The sequence below is a fragment of the Suncus etruscus genome, chromosome 16 (assembly GCF_024139225.1).
Source record: "Suncus etruscus isolate mSunEtr1 chromosome 16, mSunEtr1.pri.cur, whole genome shotgun sequence".
NCBI classification, from domain to species: Eukaryota; Metazoa; Chordata; class Mammalia; order Eulipotyphla; family Soricidae; genus Suncus; species Suncus etruscus.
Window position 1 is genome coordinate 82,054,613 of NC_064863.1, and position 21,805 is coordinate 82,076,417.

The following is a 21,805-nucleotide window of genomic DNA, read 5'->3' on the forward strand; positions in this document are numbered from 1 at the left end:
TTATAATGCCATATATATGGTGTATATAGATATATATACACCAATCCTTTAATCTCTTTGTCCTAATTATATCCCTAGAATGAATATTTCTCAGGAATAAAAAATGAATAAAAACAAAAGTAAAATTGAAAAGCACAAAATGCAAAAGTAAAAGCTCTTTCTCCTCTAAAAAATGGAATTATGTGCAATTGCTAGAATCAAAAGTTTATCAAACATTTTATATTAAATTTTAGAGTTTAGATTGTGTGTTTACAATAGTGTTGACATTTGTGGTCTTGGTGCATGGTTACCTCACCTCAACAACACAAATGTGCCAAAATCCCCACCCATGCTCCTTCATCTTCTTCAGTCTACCTACCTCTATAATCTGTTGTTTTCAGTTTATACTCTAGTGTCAGCATTTGATATTAATTGATATTGTCTACAAATTGTTTTATTTCCTTGCACACCAAAAATAATTACAATGATCTGGTACTTATCCTAAAAGCTTATAAAATTTTTAGCAGCACAGGATCGTAGACAGGTCAATTTCATATTGTTTTACCTATATACTAATTTTATCATCAATTTGTCCTCGGTCCAAGCAGTAATGTCTCTAATACAGGGCTGAACAGCTAACTAATATGGAGGGATACCCCATGAGTTTGAAAGAAATACATTACAACCTAGTTACAAAAATCAGGGAGGCTGATTAGCAGCTTGATATTGGAAAAGCATAAAGTCAAAAAATTCATTATGACAGACATTATTAGGTATCAGTCTGTCTAAAATGTATTCAGTTTTCCATGCCCTTCATATTTTGGTGGGCCTATGCAAACAATATTTGCCACTCTAACACCATTTTACTTTGCTCCTTTGACTCTAAACTTTAAAAAAAAACACTTAAACTTTTGATGTTAACTTAAACTAATATGCATGTGCATGAAAATGTAAAAAAAAAAATACTATGCCTTCAATGTTTAAGGAATCTCATAAATTTCATGGCTTTGTGTACTGCTAAGAAAAGTTATAATGTGCTACAATCTGGGGACTTGTGGACAAAGTAATTGTATATGGGTTCTGTTTTATTTTTCTTAATGTTCTTTGAGACTAAGTTCAAAATTTAGGCATCAGCAAGGAGATTTTTTCTGAGAACTTTGTTTATGGGTGATTGTCCTTCCACTGTAACTTTACCTTGTCTTCTTTTTTTGCATCATTGTTCTCATAATTAAAAATAAAAAATTAAAAAATGTATTCATTTTTCCTCCTATGCTTAGGATAGCATAAAAATACCTATTTTTATAAATATATGACAAAGAAAAAATAAATCAACAAAGCTGTTTTGGAAATCTCTTATGGGAAAAGCAGCATGAACAAATATTAAGGGTGAGTTAATGGCTTCGAAAACAAAGCAACTTTGAGAAATTTATACTTGAGAAGATAAAAGTTATTAGTAATGGAAATGAAAATTATTATGCTGAGTGAAATGAGTCAGAAAGGAGGAACAGACATAAAATAATCTTGATTATTAAATAATTTGTTGAATAAGGGAAAAAAGAGTGTTTAGTAAAAATATCTAGAAATAATAGAAATGAGGGCCTAGAGGACTAGTTCATGATAGGAAGCTTGCCACAAATAATGGAGTGGTGTAGTTAGGGTAGAGAAAGAACCACTATCACAATGGCAGTTGGAACTGATCGCTCTGGAAAAAATGGGATACTAAAAGAGGTGAGTGTGATATGCATTATACATACTCCTTCATTAGTAACAATGAAAACCACAGAGTCAAAAGGTAAAAGAGAGAAAGAAAAAGAGAAGTAAAATGTTTGCCATAAGGCAGGCAGGCAGGGGAGAGGGTGTAAGGGAACTGGAGACATTGGTGGCAAAAAGCATGTAGTGATAAAGGTTACTGCACGGTATATGACTAAAATTCAGTGATGGTTAATTTTGCAAGTATGGAGCTTAAATAAAGAAAAAAGGCTATCCTCCAGATAAAGAAAACACTGATTGATTATTATGTTATAGAAAAAAATGTTTTAAAAATCCTTCAAGTGAATTTATTAAGGTCATAAAATAAATATCATGCTCAATAAACAATTCTTGAGTACCTTGTATTTGTTATGTATGAGCTAAAATTTTTGAGTACTTTTCTGTATTTTATGTATGAGCTGACAGTTTAAATGCGATAAAAATAGCTGCTGTTTAGTATGAAACCACAAAGACAGTTCTGTGGTTAAAGCATGTTTTTCCTTGACTGTGGCCAAATCCTAGCTGATACCAAAAGCTGCATAAAGCTCTCCAGGGCTAGGAATATCCCTGAGAATCACTGGGTATAATTTCAAAATGCTACTGTGCCCTAAGTTTGTTTTATGCAGTTTTTAGAATGAAAAGGTCTGTGTGATTATATTTTGTGCAATGATTTGTTATAAAAGCCATCCTATTTTAGAGAGATATGTGTGTATATAATGTGTAAAAATTGAGGAGACTAAAAGTACTTGGATTAATATTGAATCATTGAGTAAAACTGATGTAGAAATTAGGTAAGATTGCTTTTTTGCGGGGGAGGCACACACCAAATATGCTCAGAATTCCTTGCTCTGCATTTGGAAATTACGCCTAGCAGTGCTGAGGTGTCTCTATAAGATGTAAGATATCAATCCCAAGCAGGCCACAATCAAACCAGGAACCCAACTTAATTATTATCAGTTCAGCACCACTAGTCATATTAACTCTAGTCTTATTTTTAAAACTCTATTTTTTAATTATAGTCAAGTTTCAATTGCCCATACTCTTTGAGTATTTCCTGTGATCATATGGCTACATTCTAACCTATAAAACTTTAATAAGCAAGTCATACAATATTTCTAGAAAATGCATTAAAAACTAAAAACAGAAGATTTGAGCAATGTAAGAATATAAACCTTATTACTAATATAGTGGGGTAAGTCAGTGACTATTGGTCAAGGTATTTTGCATTCTTACTACTTTTTAAAATATAATTTGCTTTATTTATATACCATGTATCACATGTTTATCTTAATACCATGTATCACATAGTTTATTTTAATATATTTTCCCTATAATACATAATACAGGTAAGTGGGATTAGTAAAAACAAATTTAAAAAGAAAGAGAAAAAAGACGAAAGAAGAAAAATAATACAGCAATAAGAAATTTTGTGGAAATTATCTTATCTTGAAATGAGGTTATAAAGTCATTGTCAAAGATTTAGTTGCTATCTGATATTACTATTACTATTTGTGTTTGTGAGCTTTAGGTGGCTTTAGATACAGACTGGCCATCTAGATTGGTATTTTCTATGGGGATAATAGACTTAAATAAAAATGGAGTGGTCACATGGCCACACTCCTTAGTTCAGAAATTCCATGCACTACTGCTAATAGTGTAGCTTTTGTGGGGTAGTGGTTTTAATTGGCAAAATTATGATTTCTGGAATTATGAGAAGGCAGGCTACAGTGGCCTCTAAACACCCTCAAAACAAAATGAATGTACTCAGTACAAAACAAACAAACAAACAGCATATTAAGAGTTTTAGTCAACATATGAAGAGTTTTAGTCTCTGCAGAGAATCATAAATGCTTTATGAAGCAGGGCCATTGGGGAAGGCATGGTTGCTGGTATGGGTGCAGCAGATGTGGATTTGGCAGGACAGGCACTTAGCCCACCCTCTCTTCTCCTAAGATTGTCAGCCATGTTTGTCATCTCAATTTATTTGGTTTACTTTATTTAATGTGATATCATCTAATTCAATTTATGTTACAGCATATGTATGATTTAATTTTGCCTTATCTAGTATTCCATATATAAATATATATGTATACATAATATCTGCTTGATTTTCAAATCTTAGCTATTATACTGAGTGCTGCAAAGAATAGTTGTATTCATACATTCTTTTGAATAAATGCTTTTTAAGTGATGCCCATGGGTTTCAAGGATAGAAAGACATAAAATATAACCAATTTCTGTCAAAGGGGTGGGGCAAGATAGTACAGGACTGAGGTCTGGAGTCCCAATTTGTTCGATGTAACTGAGCACTTTCAGGTTTGAAAGAAGGAAACACTATTTCTCATATAAACAGCTCAGGAACTTTACAGATGTCAAAGTCAACCTTACAAAGAAAAACTGAAGCATTTACATGAAGGGAAGGCAGACTCATATGTGAAACATAAGAAAAAAAACATATTATGGTAATAATGTCCAGAGACAATAATAATGGGGGCCAGCAGAAGCAGTCCCTGATAGAAAGTTAGCCAAAAGTGATAAAGTGATAAAGTGATAGGCATGGTACACCTTTGTTAACAACTACGCAAACCTCAGTGTCTGAAAGGGGAAAAAGGAGGAAAGAGAGGGAGAGAAAGAAAGAGAGTAAAATGCCTGTTCCAATCAGGCGGAGGAGGATGGGAGGGAAACAGGAAATTAGTGGCAGGAAATGTGCACTGGTGATGGAGCTGTATATTGTAAATCTGAAAACCAATTATGAACCACTTTGTGTTTAAAATAAAAGAACAGCTACAACATCCAATGCTGGCATGGATTAGGGGAGCAAGGTACTCTTATTCACTTCTGGTGGAAATATAGTTTGATTCAGCCTTTTGGAGAACAGTATGGACATTCCTGAAAAACCTAAAATATGAGTTCCAGTATGATGCAATAATACCATTCTTGAGAATATATCCCAAGGACACAACAACGCAATGCATAAAAAGTATCTGCAATCCTATGTTCATTGCAGCACGATACACAAGAGCCAGAATCTGGAAACAATTCAAGTGTCTGAGAGCAGATGATTGGATAAAGAAACTGGTGCACTACATAGCTATTAGAAAAAATTAAGTCATGTTATTTGCTTATATACTGATAATTATGAAGAGAATTATGATGAGAGAAATAAATTAGAGGAGTAGGTATAGATGTATAATGATCACATTCATTTGTTGGATATAAAAATAGAATATAGAAGTATCAATACAGAAGAGGTCCAAAAAAGGTTGGTCCATGATAGAAAGTTTGCCACAAAGATTAAAGGAGAGGAGAAAGAACCTTAACAATATTAGTTGGAAATGAAAAGGATGTACACTTAGTAAATTCAAGTCAGGAAATTTCCTCCATATATCCTTGGTAGTTTAAACTCCAAAGTTGTATTATTATATAAGTAATTGACTAAAATATAAAGAATATTTCAATTCTATAATTTTTGTAATATCTATATGAATGGAAAACATTTCTACACATTACTCCATAGAAATTTTAGGAGTGTTTGAGACTTCTATTAAATTATAATGTTGAAGAAATTTTTATATATATCTTTATTTAAACACCTTGATTACGAATAAAGTTTCAGTCATGTAAAGAACACCCCCCTTCACCAGTGCAACATTCCCATCGCCAATCTCCAAAATGTCCCTCCTCCCCACCCCACCCCCAAATGTACTCTAGACTTTATATTTGCCTTAGTGTCTGATACAGACAAAGTGATACTGTTCCTTGTCATCTGTCCTGTCCCCAAATATAAAATACTATAAAAGGATAGCTCTACATCTATGTCCATTATTGCATTTACTGTAATATCAAGAAATAGAAACAATACAAAGGCCCAAATACAGACCCAAAATTATACTATATTATCTGTATCTATGTCTTATCTACATCTATAGCATCATCAATATCTATGTACAGTGCAATAATATATATTTATAATAAATAATGAAAATTTCTAAAGAAAGCATGCAATTTGCAGCTATGTGGAAGAATGAGTAGATGTAGAATGATGCCATGATGGAATGAAAGGAGAGATCTCTCTCATATTTGTCTTATAGAGATACACAACAAGGTAGCAAACGAGAGCTAAAGGCAATATAGCACGAGAACTGATCCACACAATCAAGTTGGTGATGATGAGCAAGGGTTGAAAGAAAAAGGCTTTAGGATCCTTGGAGAAGGATATGAGTATATTGGTGACGAGTGTAGTATTGGATTATTATGTGCCTGAGAGTAATTGACAGTAACTTAAATCACATAATCAATATATTTTAATAATTAAATTAACAAGGAAAACACTCTATCATTACAATTAACTCAAGCAGAGAAATCAATAGAAAAATAACTTGAACATTTCGGTCATATGTAAAAATGAACATATCCAAGATATTTTAGGTATACCCACCAATTTTATTCATTTCTAAGTGATAAGCTTGGTGATTTAAAAATATTAGGGAAGTCATGAAACTAATTATATAAAGCTAGAATAAACCTGAAACAGCCTATGAGTGATACAACCAAATAAAAAACATGGGATTTCACATATGGATGATTAAAAATACATGAATGATATGCTTTCATCTTGATTAGTCAGCTTATTAAAATATAGTAAATTATCACATTTTATTTCTGAAAAGAATAATAATTTAACAATAAAGTTTTAAGGAAACTTCAATAATAGCCCATTTGTTGTTATTTTAGTTTTATAAAATTTTATAGGATTGACTTTCATTCAGAAAATAATTACTTTAGCATTTTCTTTATTTTTTACCAGAAAATTTGATCATTTTTGTGATATATTTAAAAATGATTTGTATTATATATTTAGCAATATATAAATAATCTACAATTAATTATTATATCTAGACTATTATATTATGATAATTAATCTATATTATGGCATATCTGCATTTACTTTAAAAATACATTAAATTTTGCTTTTTAAGTTAGTGGGCTTTTTTTTTATTTGGCACTTTTTGCCATGCTTGGGTTCAGTCACTGAAATTTACAGTTGCAAGAATCTATTAGTAAAAGGATTTAAAATGATATAGATTATGATAGTTTAATAATTATATTATTGTATATTATATTTATAAGAATTATTATATATAATAGCCTTTAACAATATTGTAATCCACAGTGGCTAAAATGTAAAAATAAAATATGAAATAGAGAGAGAGAAGTAAAATGTCAGACCCTGGGTCCAGAGCAATGGTGCAGTTGTGTTTGCCTTGCATGGGGCTGACCCATAATGGACCATGGTTCGATCCCCTGGCATGGTTCCCCAAGCCAGGAGCAGTTTCTGAGCTCCTAGGCAGGAGTAACCCCCTGAGCTTCACTGGGCTAAACACAAAAACAAAAACAAAATGTCAGACACAAAGGCAATAAGGGAGCGTAGAGGGGAATACTGGATGCATTAGTGTCCCAAGATGTGCATTGGTAGAGGGTAGTAGACCATTTACGATTGAAACTCAATGCTGAACAACTTTTTAACTATCTCACAGACATTCAATTTATTTATTTAAAATATCTACTGCTAAGTTATAATCCTAAATTAAAGATTTTATAATTATTTTTATACTTGGAACTGCTTTTAGTGTCTATTATAGCATGCCACCTTCTCTGGAAAATTTATATCGAATTTTTAAAGAAATTGAATTTGATATCTTTAAAATTAAAAAGCACATACTCTTTTTTTTTCCCAATGAACAGAATTTTATTGACTTTTTTTCTCTTTATTTGAATATATTGATCACATAAATGATTGTGATAAGGTTTCAGTCATATAAAGATCACCCCTCTTCACCAGTGCAACATTCCCGCCACCAAAGTCCCAAATCTCCCTCCATCCCACCCCACCCCCACCTGTACTCCAGACAGGCTTTCCAGTTCCCTCATTCATTCACTTGATTATGGTAGTTCTCAGTGTAGTTATTTCTATAACTGTGCTCACCACTCTTGTGGTGAGCTTCATGGAGTGAGCTGGTGTTCCAGCTCTCCTCTAATTGTCTCTGAGGATTGTTACAAAAATGACTTTTATTTTTCTTAAAACTCATAGATGAGTGAGACTATTCTGCGTCTCTCTCTCTCTCCCTCTGACTTATTTCACTGAGCATGATAGATTCCATGTACATCCATGTATAGGAAAATTTCATGACTTCATCTCTCCTGATGGCTGCATAATATTCCATTGTGTATATGTACCACAGTTTCTTTAGCCATTCGTCTGTTGAAGGGCATCTTGGTTTTTTCCAGAGCCTGGCTATTGTGAATAGTGCTGCAATAAATATAGGTGTGAGGAAGGGGTTTTTGTATTGTATTCTTGTGCTCCTAGGGTATATCCCTAGGAGTGGAATAGCTGGGTCGAATGGGAGCTCAATTTCCAGTTTTTGAAGAAACCTCCATATCGCTTTCCATAGAGGCTGTACTAGAGGGCATTCCCACCAGCAGTGGATAAGAGTTCCTTTCTCTCCACATCCCCGCCAGCACTGATTGTTCTCATTCTTTGTGATGTGAGCCAATCTCTGTGGTGTGAGGTGGTATCTCATCGTTGTTTTGATTTGCATCTCTCTGATGATTAGTGACGAGGAGCATTTTTTCATGTTCAAAAAAAAAAAAAACATCTAATCCCATCAAAAAATGGGGAGAAGAAATGAACAGACACTTTGATAAAAAAGAAATACAAATGGCCAAAAGCACATACTCTTGTACTGACAATATATATATATGGAATATAAAAAGTAGTTAAATATTTTTTTAAAAATTTTGAACAATTCAAACTTGGGAACACCAAGATAAGAAAACAAAAATTTGATTATACAGAAATTGTGCAAATAAAAAAAGTCCATAAATGATTTAATTATTTTCCAGTTGGAAAAATAAAAACACTTTATATAAGGATATAGGTGCTAAAAAATAATCGACGCTGACAAGCATTTTTAATTATTTTGAATTTCTAAGTTCAAATAAATACTATTCTAGAGTTATGTTTTTACAAAGCTCATATGTGTATTTTTAAGTAGTCTGTTATAAACAAGACAATAGCTTGAGCAATAGCAGTGCTGTAAAGTGTTCGGCCAACCTGGGACCGACCTAGGTTTGATTGTGGGCATCTCATATAGTCCCCTGAGCCTGCCAGGAATGATTTCTGAGAGCGGGAGCTAGGAGTAATTCCTGAGCAAAGCTGGGTGAGCCCAACATCTCCCCATACCCCCCCATCAAAAAACAAAACATGAAAAAGAGATGTGGTATGCACTTATAACTGACATCCCAGATAAGAAAAAAAAGTATTTACTTTGATATGTTTTCTGATACTGAGAGTGTTATTCAGATGTGTTGTAAGTTGTTAAAAATAGTTCATTTCTTCTTGATGGTATTTACTATTCATAAGAAGATGAATTTCTTATTACACATAAATTTTGAATACAGTAATGCTCTTTACAAAACACTGAAAGTACATATTGCAAAAATATGACTAAATGGCAATATTGTTAAGAAAACTAGATGATTATTTGGTTGTTTGTTTTGGGGCCACACCCAATTGCTGTCAATGTTTACTCCTGGTTCTGTACCCAGAAATTACAACTAGCAGGCTTGGAGGACCATTACCAAAGATTGAGAATCAATCAGCCTCGTGTACAAGAAAATTCCCTACCCACTATACACTCACTCTGGCCCCTAGAGTGATTTCTTAAAATAGAATTTTTAATTGAACCACATGAGATACAGCTTCAAAGTTGTTCCTGTTTGAGTTTCAGCCTTACAGTGTCTGACACTTTCGCTTTGCTATTGTTTTTCTTTTCTTTATATAGACATTCTCCATTCTCCAATTTTTATTTAGGCAACATAAATTCATAACACTGTTAACAATAGATGCATGAAGTATTTCAACATCACACTCATTAGTGTCAGTTTCCTTCCACCAGTGTCCCAATGTTTCACTCACCCCCTACTCCACCTCCTTCACAATTTTGTTTATAGTTGATAGTTTGGGTCATGTTTACAGTAGTATTAAGTTTGTATTTTTTTATTTTTATTTTCTAAGTGTAACAAACCTAACTGAACTTTTCACCATCCAAGTGTTCAGAATTCAGTGTCCTCTAGTACATGTCTTAATTTCTCCTGCCCATCATTTCAGCCCTTACTTATATTCTCCATTTGTAATCCAGGGAAAGTGATTGCCATCGTTGAATATATTCCATTCCCATTATTGTTTCTTTGTATATGTAATATAAGTGTTAATATACAGTGTTTCCCCTCCTTTTTATGTACCTTGCTTAGCATGATAGCATCCTCTTCCATCCAAGTTGAGTGAACTGTATGGTTTCAACCTTTATTAAAGATGCATAGTATTCCATTGAGCATATTTTATATATATCACAACTTTTTAAATTCGTTTATTTTTCAGTTTTTAGATATTTGTGGTTCAATGAAGATAGGTATGCATATACTTTTAATTAATATGTCTGGGTAGGTGCAAGTTGAATGATTATATTATATGGCAGCTCAATTATTACTTTGGTGTATCTACAAATATTAGATTTTACTCCTGGTCTGCACTCAGGGATAACTCTTGGAGATTCTTGTAGGACCATGTTGGATTCAAGGATCCAACCCAGGTCTACACCTTGCAAGGCTAGCACCCTACCTGGTCCCTCACAGGGGTCTCTAACTCAATTTACCTGGGGGCCGCAGGAGGCAAAGTCGGGGTGATCCTTGAGTGCAAAGTCAGCAGTAAGCCTTGAACATTTGGGGGTGTGACCCAAACAACTAAAACAAAACAAAACAAAAAAAGATTCCTCTTGGGCAAGGCCACAAAATGTTGTATGGAGGGCCCGCAGGCCGTGAGTTCACGACACCTACTCTAGAATAACTTTTGTGAGAAATCTCTATATACATATTTTTTCATTGTAAATCAACTAATATTCGTACCTACACGTGATTAATAGTTTTTTCTTTATTACAACAATTTCATTAGTTCAGTGATCATTAAGAGAACTGTTAATCTAAGTTTTCTTGGAGTTAAAAGTTATTTATCTGAGGATTTCCTTGAAAATTTTCCTCATCATTAAAAGTGGCTGAAGTCTTTTTTCCCTTTTTTGGTGCTAGAGTGGAGCCCTGAGTTCCAGATGGTCTGAACATTGACCCAGTGCTCCCATAATATATTATATTGTAATTATGACTTTACTAGTTTAATTCAACCACTCTATATGGAATCTGATGATTTTTTTAACAAATGTAGTGGTGGTATAGCTGGATATTAAGTCCTTAACTAGAGAGAATGTTGGATATTGACTGCAAATTTAGCAAGAATTCACCTTCTCACAGTGGAGTGATTAGTGTTTGTGCAAGTAGTGAGAAAGAACTTAGTCAGATCCTTTGAGTAAAGTGTGGATGGAAAGTTGCATGGAAAGGGAAAGGCAGAATAGGAGGGACTAGACTTTTGTTGTTTACCTGGAAGGGAGCAGGGTGAAAGCACCTGCTTTGTGTTTCTTGAGAACCAGTAAAGAGGTAATGGATTTCAATAACAGTTGCTTGGATTAAAATCTATTCATTGTTCCTAAAACATTGGTGATACTCTACCTAGGAATAATATTTATGGTGCAAATATCTTCCTTTATTACTTTATATATGTATTTGTACTACCACTACTTTCTGGCCTATAACATGTCTGATGATACAGACACTTATGAGGAGTCCTTCTATGCGATATTTTTTGTTTTCATTTTAGCTTTTAATTCACAACCAGTGGAGTTTGGGCTCTCTCTTGACTCTGCACTCAAGGATCACTCCAAGTGGAATTTAGGGGGTTATATAGGATGCTGGGGACCAAACCTGAGTTGGTCACATGCAAGTTAAATGTTCCTGCCTCAGTATTGTTTATTTAATTCAATTTTCATATATTTAATTTTTTATTTTGAACCCCTCTATTTAATATTTTAGTCAGTTACTACATTATTTAACCATATGTGTATATTAGTTTAGGGGCCATGAATCAGTTCTTAGGGTTTAATCCTGAATCTGCACTGAGAGCTCGCCTGACTCAGGGTGGAAAGGGACACTCTGGGACGCCAGCAATAAAACCCAGGTCAACTTCATGCAAAGTAAATGTCCTACTCACTTTGATTTTCTTCTGGCCTTTTAGCTCAGATTTATATAAGAAATATTCTCCCCAGAATAGCACCAGCAACACAGTATTACACCATACGTTTTTGTATGGGCACAGTAAGAAAAGGGAAAACCATAGACACAGAAACAAGACCTTATCTTCTAGGGATAAGAACTCACTTTTTATAGCAGAAGGGTGCCTCCCATCCTGAACATGTGTCATGTGGATACAATCAGTTCCCAGGAGATTGGACAGTATTAGTCCAATCTGGAACCCCAGATCCCCGACGTAGAAATGATACAGCTCCTGGCAACACCACCAGGAACTAAGCTTCATTAGGAGATTTATAACACTACTCTGGCACCAACTTGTGCCAATTTTGATATGACAACAAGGAAAGGAAAACTTGACCTAAGACCAGGCTGTCCTATCACATCACCTAACACTAAATGGAAATCAGAAGAGATATCGTCCTTTGAACTGTGAAAAATAAGAGCACCAACAACAGAAAACTGACTTTGACAACCGTGACTGAACAGAGCCTACCTTGGGACTAATAAGGAAAACCCTACCCTAGGCTGTAGTCCAGGACACATAAAAAAAAAAAAAAAAAAAAAAAAAAAAAAAACAATAACAACAAGATGTCTTATTGCAGAGATCCAACTTGGACAACAGAGACTGAGCAGAACCTTTGGATCCATAATATCCTAGGCTTCGGCTTAGGGACTGAACGAAAATAGGACCAAGTGTTACAGAAGACTGAACACCACAACGACGATGGATAGGAACCTCTAGAACCTAGAGACTCTATCCTAGACCCTGACCTATAACCTGCACAAATACCAAATGGCTAGCTACAGAGGCTTGATTTTCTCACACACAACCGACAGGAAACTTTCCTGGCATCACAAAAAAGCCTTTGGGATGGCGTAATGAGTATATATGGAGCCAGGGGTTGATCCCATGATGGTATGCTTCAAGGATGGAGAAACCCTGAATCTCTTAAGCCATGAGAATTCCCTTTCTTCCCCAATGCTTACTGTGCCTATGCAAAAAAAAAAAAAAAAAAGTGGGGGGAACGCCAAACCCTACCACTCCAGCACCCATACTTTTTCTTGTTTTGTTTTGATTTATTAGTTTTTGACTTTATTTTCCTTCTTTTTCTTCCACTTTTCTCATTCTTTTTCACTCTTGTGGTTATTATTTAGAGATTTATTTTTATTTTTATTTGCCGAGTCCATTTTTTTCTTTTTTCTTCCATTTTTCTTTTCTTTTTTTTTCTCTCTCTCTTCTTTCTTTTTTGGTACTTGTCACCAAATTTTTTTCTCCCCTTTTTCTTATCCTTTTTATCTCCAATAATGGTGGAATAGATGCTTAATCTACAACAAACTGTAAAGTGAAGACCAGTTGCACTAGCATACCGGGGGGTAGAGGAGGGAGATATGGGATGCATACAGGGAACAGGGGCAGAGGGAGGGCAGCACTGGTTGTGGGAATGCCCCTCATTCATTGTAACTATATACCATAAATGATGCAGTGAAAGATTTGTAATGCACTTTGGTCACAATAAAAATTAAAAAAAAGAAATATTCTCAAAATATGTTTTATACTTTATTATCAGGAATTCTGGTTGGAAGTTTAATTCAAATAACTTACATATATCTAGTATTTTGAGAATTTGTTTTCAAGCTGCTGCCCTGATCTATTATTATGAGTTTATTCATTTTCCATTTATGCTCATGTTCCAAAAGAGCCTTTGGGGACCAGGAATCATTATTCAAAATGATACAGAGCAAAGGAAAATAATTTAAAATAATGAATACTTGGGGACAGCTGTGCGACTAAGTTTGAGAAGACTTGGACAGTAGTTAGAAGTCCTTTGTTGTCAATGCCCAGCAAATAATCTGGACAGACACACACCTGGTTTAAGGGAAAATTTGAACCTTTTTATTCCAGCTAGTGACACAGTTTTCATTCTAGAATAGGCTTGAAAGTAAGCACAACAAGCAATATGGCACCCTGATTATTTGGCGTTTTTTGTTGGAAAGCTGATAGAAGCTTTTGGTGGCTTTTTTGCTGAGTCATAATTATTAACGGTAACAACCAGTTGACCTTTGACTACTTTTTAGATGTAGGTGGAGCTTGGCTAAGAAAATTATGCTTACAGTCTTCACTATAAAAAATAAGATTAATATAGTAAACTAGCACTCACTGCTCATCAGTTTGAGAAAGTCACCAAGATGGTGCCGGGCAGTGAATTTGACTTTTATTTCCTACGTCTCGTTTTTTTTTAATGCTGTAAGCATAGATTACAATATTAGAATTGTTGGGGCTCCCTATTCCTCCTAGTCACTATGTAGCCATTATATTTTTTTAATTTTACACTTTAAACTTCATTGCTATGGGAATATGAAAGTTCCCGCCTTTGGCTAGAGGAAGTTAGGAAAACGAAAGCTTATTATAGTTCTTCATTCATTATTCAAAAAGGGAGAGATGTTGGGTTACTGATCCTACCCTAAACAATAATTTGCCCCACCCTAGGGTGTGACCTGGTGATCGTATATTGGATTTGTCCTTACTTGGTATTCTGCTCCCACCTTAGGGTGCTACCTGATTCTTGTCTATAAAAGCAAGGGTCTGAGGAAGGCTGGGGCTCATTCTGGAGGAGTCTTCAGCCTTATCCACTGAATAAAGTTGATATCTCCTGAAGCCTGACTGCCTGCGAGTTTTTTACCTGCCGCTATCCTGAATCCTTAGAACAGGGTGGCAGTTCAGTGGTCCAAGCTGGAGGACCCTTCATCTCATCACCTTCCAGCCCCATCAAGGGCTGAATTGCAACAATATTTCATATAAATCACTTCCTAAGTGAAGATTTCTTTGCAGGGTCACTATAGCTAACTGCACTCAGATATCACTACTGACAGAGTTTTTTTTTTGTTTGTTTGTTTTTCGAGCCACACCCATGTGATGCTCAAAGGTTACTCCTGGCTAAGTGCTCAGAAATTGCCCCTGGCTTGGGGGGACCATATGGGACGCCGGGAGATCGAACCGTGATCCTTCCTTGGCTAGCGCTTGCAAGGCAGACACCTTACCTCTAGCGCCACCTCACCGGCCCCAGATTTTCAGGGGTGTGTGGCATGCTGCAGATCAAACCCCAGTAAGCCACATGCAGGACAGCACCCTACCTGTTGTACTATTGCTCCAGGACCCTTATCAAATATTTTTTAAATTTTTAAATAAAACTTTTATTTTGACTAAAGTGAATTACAAATCTTGTACAGTAATAGTTTATGTACATAGTGACATTGAATCAGGGACATTTCTACCACCAATGTTATGCTCCCTCCATCCCTGTTTTCAGCATGCATCCCATGTCCCTCTTCCCCCTCCCCCCAGGCTGCTAGTATAGGTGGTCCCTCTGTGTCTAGCTTGTAGTAGATTGGGTATCGATTTTGTTTGTCGTTGGCTTTGGATTTGGTGTTTAAGTTTGATCATTTTTTATTTCTACTCAATGTACATACGACTGTCAGGTCTTGGTACCTTCAATTGTTTCCCCATCAATTTATGAGACAAAACAAGGTGGTTCAAGTTATGTGGTTCGTTTGAAAAAAAAAAAAGAAAACAATAGGGCAAAAATCAAACAAGCAAAAAATGGGAGGAGTATTTCTAGTGGCTATAATTATCAATTTAAGAGAAGAAAGGGAAAAAGGAAGAAAAACACACCAATAATACAAAAAAACTACAATGACCCCCAAAAAATCAAACAAAAAACCCAAAAAAGCACCACAACAATAAAAACAACAACTACCAAACAATAACCACATTCCCAAAATAAAAACAAAACAAAACAAAAAAACCCAACCAAACAAACAAAAAAAATCCGAAAAATCCAACAACAGTAACAAAAAAATTAATTGTTGCTTCTTTTTTTTTTTTTTTTTTTTGCATAGGCACAGTAAATATTGGGGAGATTAGAAAGGGAATTCCTTTAGCCTAAGAGATACAGGGTTTCTCTGCCTTGAAGTATACTCTCATGGGAATAACTAATCTTCATACATGGTCTTTTATTCTCCCTTAGATTCTTTTGTGGTGTCTGGAATCTTTCTGCTCCATTGTGGATGGAGTCTTTCATTATGTTTCCAGAATTTCTGCTTGGTTGCAGCTATCTCAGTCATACCTCTGGAATTAGAGAACTAGCTTAGACTAGGGTCATTTTTACTGGTCCCAGGATAAGTTCTGCCCCGTCATGGTTGTCACAGTCAGTCTTCTGTAGTTAGCTATCTTTGCTTTTGCACAGATCAAAGGATGGCATGTATTCTGATTTCATCTTGCCCTTATAATTATTGAGAATCATATTTTAAATTATATTTAAGTAACATGGTTAGAATAGGGCTAATTTTCATAATTTTGTTGTACAGTTACTGTACTTTTATTTTCTCAATGTGCCCCAGTCCTTCTTCACTGTCATTACATCATGTCTATTCTACATCTTCATTCTCTCCATCTCTCCTCGGTGTATAATCTTGTGAGTCTTGTAATGCAACAAGACTTTAGCATCTATACATGCATTTTATTGCTCTGTATGCCACAGGTTAGTGATATTATTTGGTACTCGTTCATTTCTGTCTGATTTGCTTTTTACCCCGTCTGAAGCATTATTAAAAAGCTGTGATTTACAAAGTTATTCATAATACAGTAATTTTAAGTAGTCAATATTTCAACACCAATGCCACCTTCACTCCACTAGTTTCCCACCCACACCCATTTAGCAAGATATTTAAACATTCCCCTTTAGCAAGCATAAAATAATTTGCTTTATATTGCTTGATACAACATATGAACTAATTGAGCTGAGTGGCTTCTACAGATCTTTCCTGTCTCATGTATTCCTATGGAACTGTCAGTATTGTTAACTTTGGAAGTGTCACACAGCTGCATGCTCTGTCATGTATTCTCACAGTTATAACAGTAAGATGTGTGAGCAATATAGGGTCTCAGACCTACCAGGTTCATGCCACAATGGCTTCCCTCCAAAACTGTTGGTGGAATTGGTTCATTTAAATTTGATTATAAGTGGGGGTGAATGGGTCTGCAGAAAACTGGCCCTCTAGAAAGACAGAGATTGGACCTGCCCCATCCCAAGGCCTACCTTGATACTGGTTCTACCAAGTTCAGCGTGGCTGTAGATTCTCTCCCTGAATCACACTCATTAGTCTTTATACATTTATGGGTTTTTTTCCCCTGGTTTTGGAGCCAAACATGGTGACACTCAGGGGTTACCCCTGGCTATGCGCTCAGAAATCATTCTGGCTTGGGGGACCATATGGGGCACTGGGGATTGAACCCAGATCCATCCTGGGTAAGCCATGTGCAAGCAAACGCCCTACTGCTGTGCTATTGCTCTGGCCTCATGTGTTTAAGTTTTTCCTAATTTTTATTTGTGGTTAATTTCTGACTCTGGCATTCTGGAAAGAAAAAGTACTTGGGGCCATTATGATCAATGTAGTTGTCATCAAATATTTTAGATCATTAGTACTTCAATTAGTGAATCAATACTTTAATGTTCTAAAACAAAACATAAATGCACCACCTGAAAGGCTGATTCAGGGTTGGAAAAGTATTTTTAAGCATTAAGACTGAGATAAATGATGGAGCCAGAGAAGTGGTCCACTAATTTAAAAACGCTTTCCCAGTAAGAAAGAGGTTGTGGGTTCAACTTTGATAGTACGTTCATGAACTGATGCAAACTTTATTGAGGGTTTGGATAATGGTTCAGTGGTTTTAATACTAAGGTGAGCATGACTTCATGAGTTTAGACCTTAGGTCATCACATACCCAAGGTTACCCTGACAGTCACATTCTATGATCCCTTGTGAGGTATGAAGGAAGAATGATAAATCAGTTCTCACAAATACAGGTATAAAAAAGATACACCAATTTCAGAAATAATTAAGTTGAAGCTTAGAAAAATTAAAAGTACAGTGTTAATGTTCCAGGATAGATTTTTCAAGCAGAAGGGACACAACTTCTAATCTTTGCCTATAACATATAAAGAAACCTGAAGATAATATTTTACTGAAAATTTACTTTCATATTGTATTATAAATTTTCATGCATCTCAATTAAAACTGCCAAAATTCACTTTATTATGGCATTACTTCATGTCCATAATTTAATTTAAAATATCATGTATCAATCCTGAGGAGAAAAGATTCAAACAAGTTACCACTCTAGGGCGACATCAATAGCGCAGCAGTAAGGCCTTTGGCTTGCATGCAAGTGAGCCAGGATAGACCCCGGTGTCCCATATGGTCCCCCAAACCAGGAGCAATTTCTGAGCGCATAGTCAAGAGTAACTCCTGAGCGTCACCGGGTGTGACCCAAAAATCAAAACAAAACATTTTACTATTCTTAATCCCTTTAATAGCTTTTGTTTGTTTGTTTGGATGGTTGGTTTTTGGGCCACACCCGGTGAAACTCAGGGGTAAGTCCTGGCTATGCACTCAGAAATCGCTCCTGGCTTTGGGGACCATATGGGACGCCAGGAGATTGAACCTCGGTCTTAGACTACCATAGGCAAGGCAGATGCCTTACGGTTTGAACCACCGCTCCAGTCCCACCTTTAATAGGTTTTGTCCTCTGAAAAAACATCTTGATTTTTAAATATTTTATTCAAATATTTGTTTCTCAACTTTTAAGTTATAAAGATTCATACATATTCTAATTCTTTCTGTAATGGAAGACATCAGTAGAGCCCAACTGTATCTGTAGACCTCTGTTTTTCATGGATGGATGATTTCCACTTCTATGATTTCCAAAGCTAAGAAATGTACGTGTCCTCCAAGTCAATTAAAACTCTCTCTTATCCCACAGAGGAGACATTTCAAAGGCAACTCTTTACTAGAAATGTAGAGATTTTCCCCTTAACCTTGAAAAAATGGAGATATTTCTGATCTCTCAGTAATAATCCAATATCTAGGCAATCAGTCAGTATATAGAAGACAGTCTATAACCTTTTTATATCCTAGAACTCAAATGAGTTGCGCGTGAATGAGGATCATTTTTCTTATATAAACTCAGATTCGTGTCACTGTTCATAAAAGCATCACTGATCCTTTCCTAGTTCAACTGTTCAACTTTAAATATTTTAAGTGTAAATGTGAAAAGTTATTTTCATGTGCGTGTGTACTAAGACTGATCAGCCTTAAAAATTTTCCTAATTATCTTTATAGAAGTTTTAGAATGTAAAATCTGAATAATTTTTCAAAATGACTAATAATCAATGAATTTTGAAAACTGAGTGACTCTTGAAAATGTTGTTCTTCACCTAATTATAGAGAGGAAAATAATACATTTTTCATTATCAGGAAAATGAGAAAGGCTAATATTTAACATATTCCATGTGTGTGCATATGAATGCATGCATATATATTTATATATACAAACACAACTCTTAATTTAGCTAAAAATTTTGAAGTCATTATTGTTTCAGACAAAAGCTGTCTGCGTTTGTGAAGTTTTCTTTTAGGCACATTTGCCAAAAGTATGCAGTATGTTTTTTCATTAGTTTACTAGTAAAATAAAAGTTAAAGAAGTGAAAATACTTAACCAGTTTCCATTTGTATTGCTGGGAGATATCCACAACTAAATTCATCACCACAGAATAAATGTTAGTAACAATAATTTTTTACGTGTTTAAATGTTTACTTATATCTTAGAAATTAAATATTAAATCATTTCTTCTGTATTATCACTGCAATTCTGCTGTTTTTAAATAAGTGAAATAACATATGCTGTCATTTGTGTGCTATTATTGAGAACACAGAGATGTTGTAATAATGGTTATGACTTCAATAATAATTATGTCTTTCTAATCTTTAATTGCTCATTAAAATGTTTTTGAGATTAGTCATTCAATATTGATACTGCTGTGAAAACTATAATGAACTAATATATTTAAGATTCAATAATATAAATTTGATACAGAGAACTTTAAACCACAAATTGAATATCATGTTGAGTTTTAAAAAAAATAGCCTTACTAGTGATTTGCAAATTAAGAACATATTGAATATCTTAGCACATGTTCTAAGAAAGAATTCCTTAAAGGAAGTTTCTACCTTTGCTATTTATTAATGATGGCTTTGAAAAATGACCCCAGGGAAAAAGTCAATTTCCTTCAGAATTATTAGTATCTGAAATATTCTTTATTGGTTTCACAACCACTAGTAATATGAATTAAGTAGTTTGTCTGACCCTGGTGAAGATAAGTTGCTAAAAAAAAAAAAAGAAAGAAAATTCACACCTAGGTTTTCTCTAAGGAATCTCTGTGGTAGTTTTCACTTATATAAAGTGACTTAACTTACTCCCTGAGTCATCAGATTTTTTTGCTCAAGAGAAGCATAAGTGTCAAATCAGATTTTTTTTTTTTTGTATTTTAATATATTCCTTTCTCTTTCAATTTTTCAGCGAGCAGACATAGGGATTTCTGCTTTAACTATCACTCCAGACCGTGAGAATGTGGTGGACTTTACAACACGTTATATGGACTATTCCGTGGGAGTACTACTGCGAAGGGCTGAGAAAACAGTGGATATGTTTGCTTGTCTTGCACCATTTGATCTCTCTCTATGGGCTTGCATTGCTGGCACAGTTCTTCTGGTGGGTCTACTCGTCTACCTCTTGAATTGGCTTAATCCTCCACGACTACAAATGGGATCAATGACTTCTACTACTCTTTACAACTCCATGTGGTTTGTGTATGGATCCTTTGTTCAACAAGGTAAGAAGGAAAAAAAAAATATATATATATAATAATGACTTGGTGTTTCAAATGCCATGAATTTTATTAAGAAGTTTTAGTATATAACATTAATATGTATTAGAAAGTCCATGTTCAGGGGAAACTGAAAGCCTAGTGGATATTAATTTTAGTAGATTTCCAACAAAAATGGCTAGTAACCCTTTGATATAAGTTTAACAAAAGCTATTAAAATGCCAAAAATGAATGACAGACATAAATAAGGGTCACATGAAAATCAGTTTTATGCTCTGACATTCAAATAATAACCAAACAGGTAAAATGAATCCTAAGATAGGGATTACCATACTTATATCAGACAAAATAGGTTTTAAATTTAAAAAGTCATAATCCAGACATAAATGGACATCATATATAAATCATCAAGACAATAAAATAATTTGATACTTGTTTACATATACTATTAAATGTTGAAAAATATAAATACTAACACACCTGAAGACTACTAAAATAGAATGGAAGTTTAACACTTGCTCACAATTGGACAAATCATCTTCTTAAAAAACCAACAAGGAAGCAACTGTAAACGAGAAGTTTAAAGAGGAGCTCTCCTATTCAGAGATCTCTAACACAAACCCAAGGACAAATTATTTTCTAATGCTAACTAGATAGTATTCAGAATCCCACAGACTGTGATCAAAAGAAGTGTCAATAAAATCATGAAAATCGAAATGAGATAGTGTCTTTTGTAATAAGTAAATAGTATGAAGTTCAATCAGAATAGGAGACTGGAAAAGTGCAATTTTTTAAAAAAATATTTGTAATTTATATATTAAAATTTATTTAAATACTGTGATGTATTAGGTTGTTCATAATACTGTAGTTTTTTTCTTATGACAGGTACAAAGATATTCATGATTGTGTTTCAATGTATAAAACCATTCATCTGTGCACATTCCCCATCACTAATCTCCTCTATTGCCCCTACCCTCTCCCCTGATTACTCTGTGACAGATATTTTTGTTCTCTTTCTCTCTCCATCTTTTTTTAAATTCCTTTTAGGCACCAATGTTTGCAATATTGTTACTGAAGGGGAATCACGCATAAAACTTAATCTCCTTTCAGCACCAAGTTCTTCTTCGGGGCTATCATTTCCAACTATCATTGTAATAGTG

General features: G+C 34.7%; 1 protein-coding gene across 1 annotated transcript in view; it reads left to right on the forward strand.

The window, feature by feature from the left end:
* GRID2 (glutamate ionotropic receptor delta type subunit 2) overlaps positions 1–21,805 on the forward strand; it is a 1,564,419-nt gene that overhangs the window by 1,216,052 nt on the left and 326,562 nt on the right. Inside the window, exon 11 of the mRNA XM_049789891.1 lies at positions 20,339–20,651. Within this exon, the coding sequence (XP_049645848.1) occupies positions 20,339–20,651 (313 nt within the window). The remainder of the gene's footprint in view (positions 1–20,338; positions 20,652–21,805) is intronic.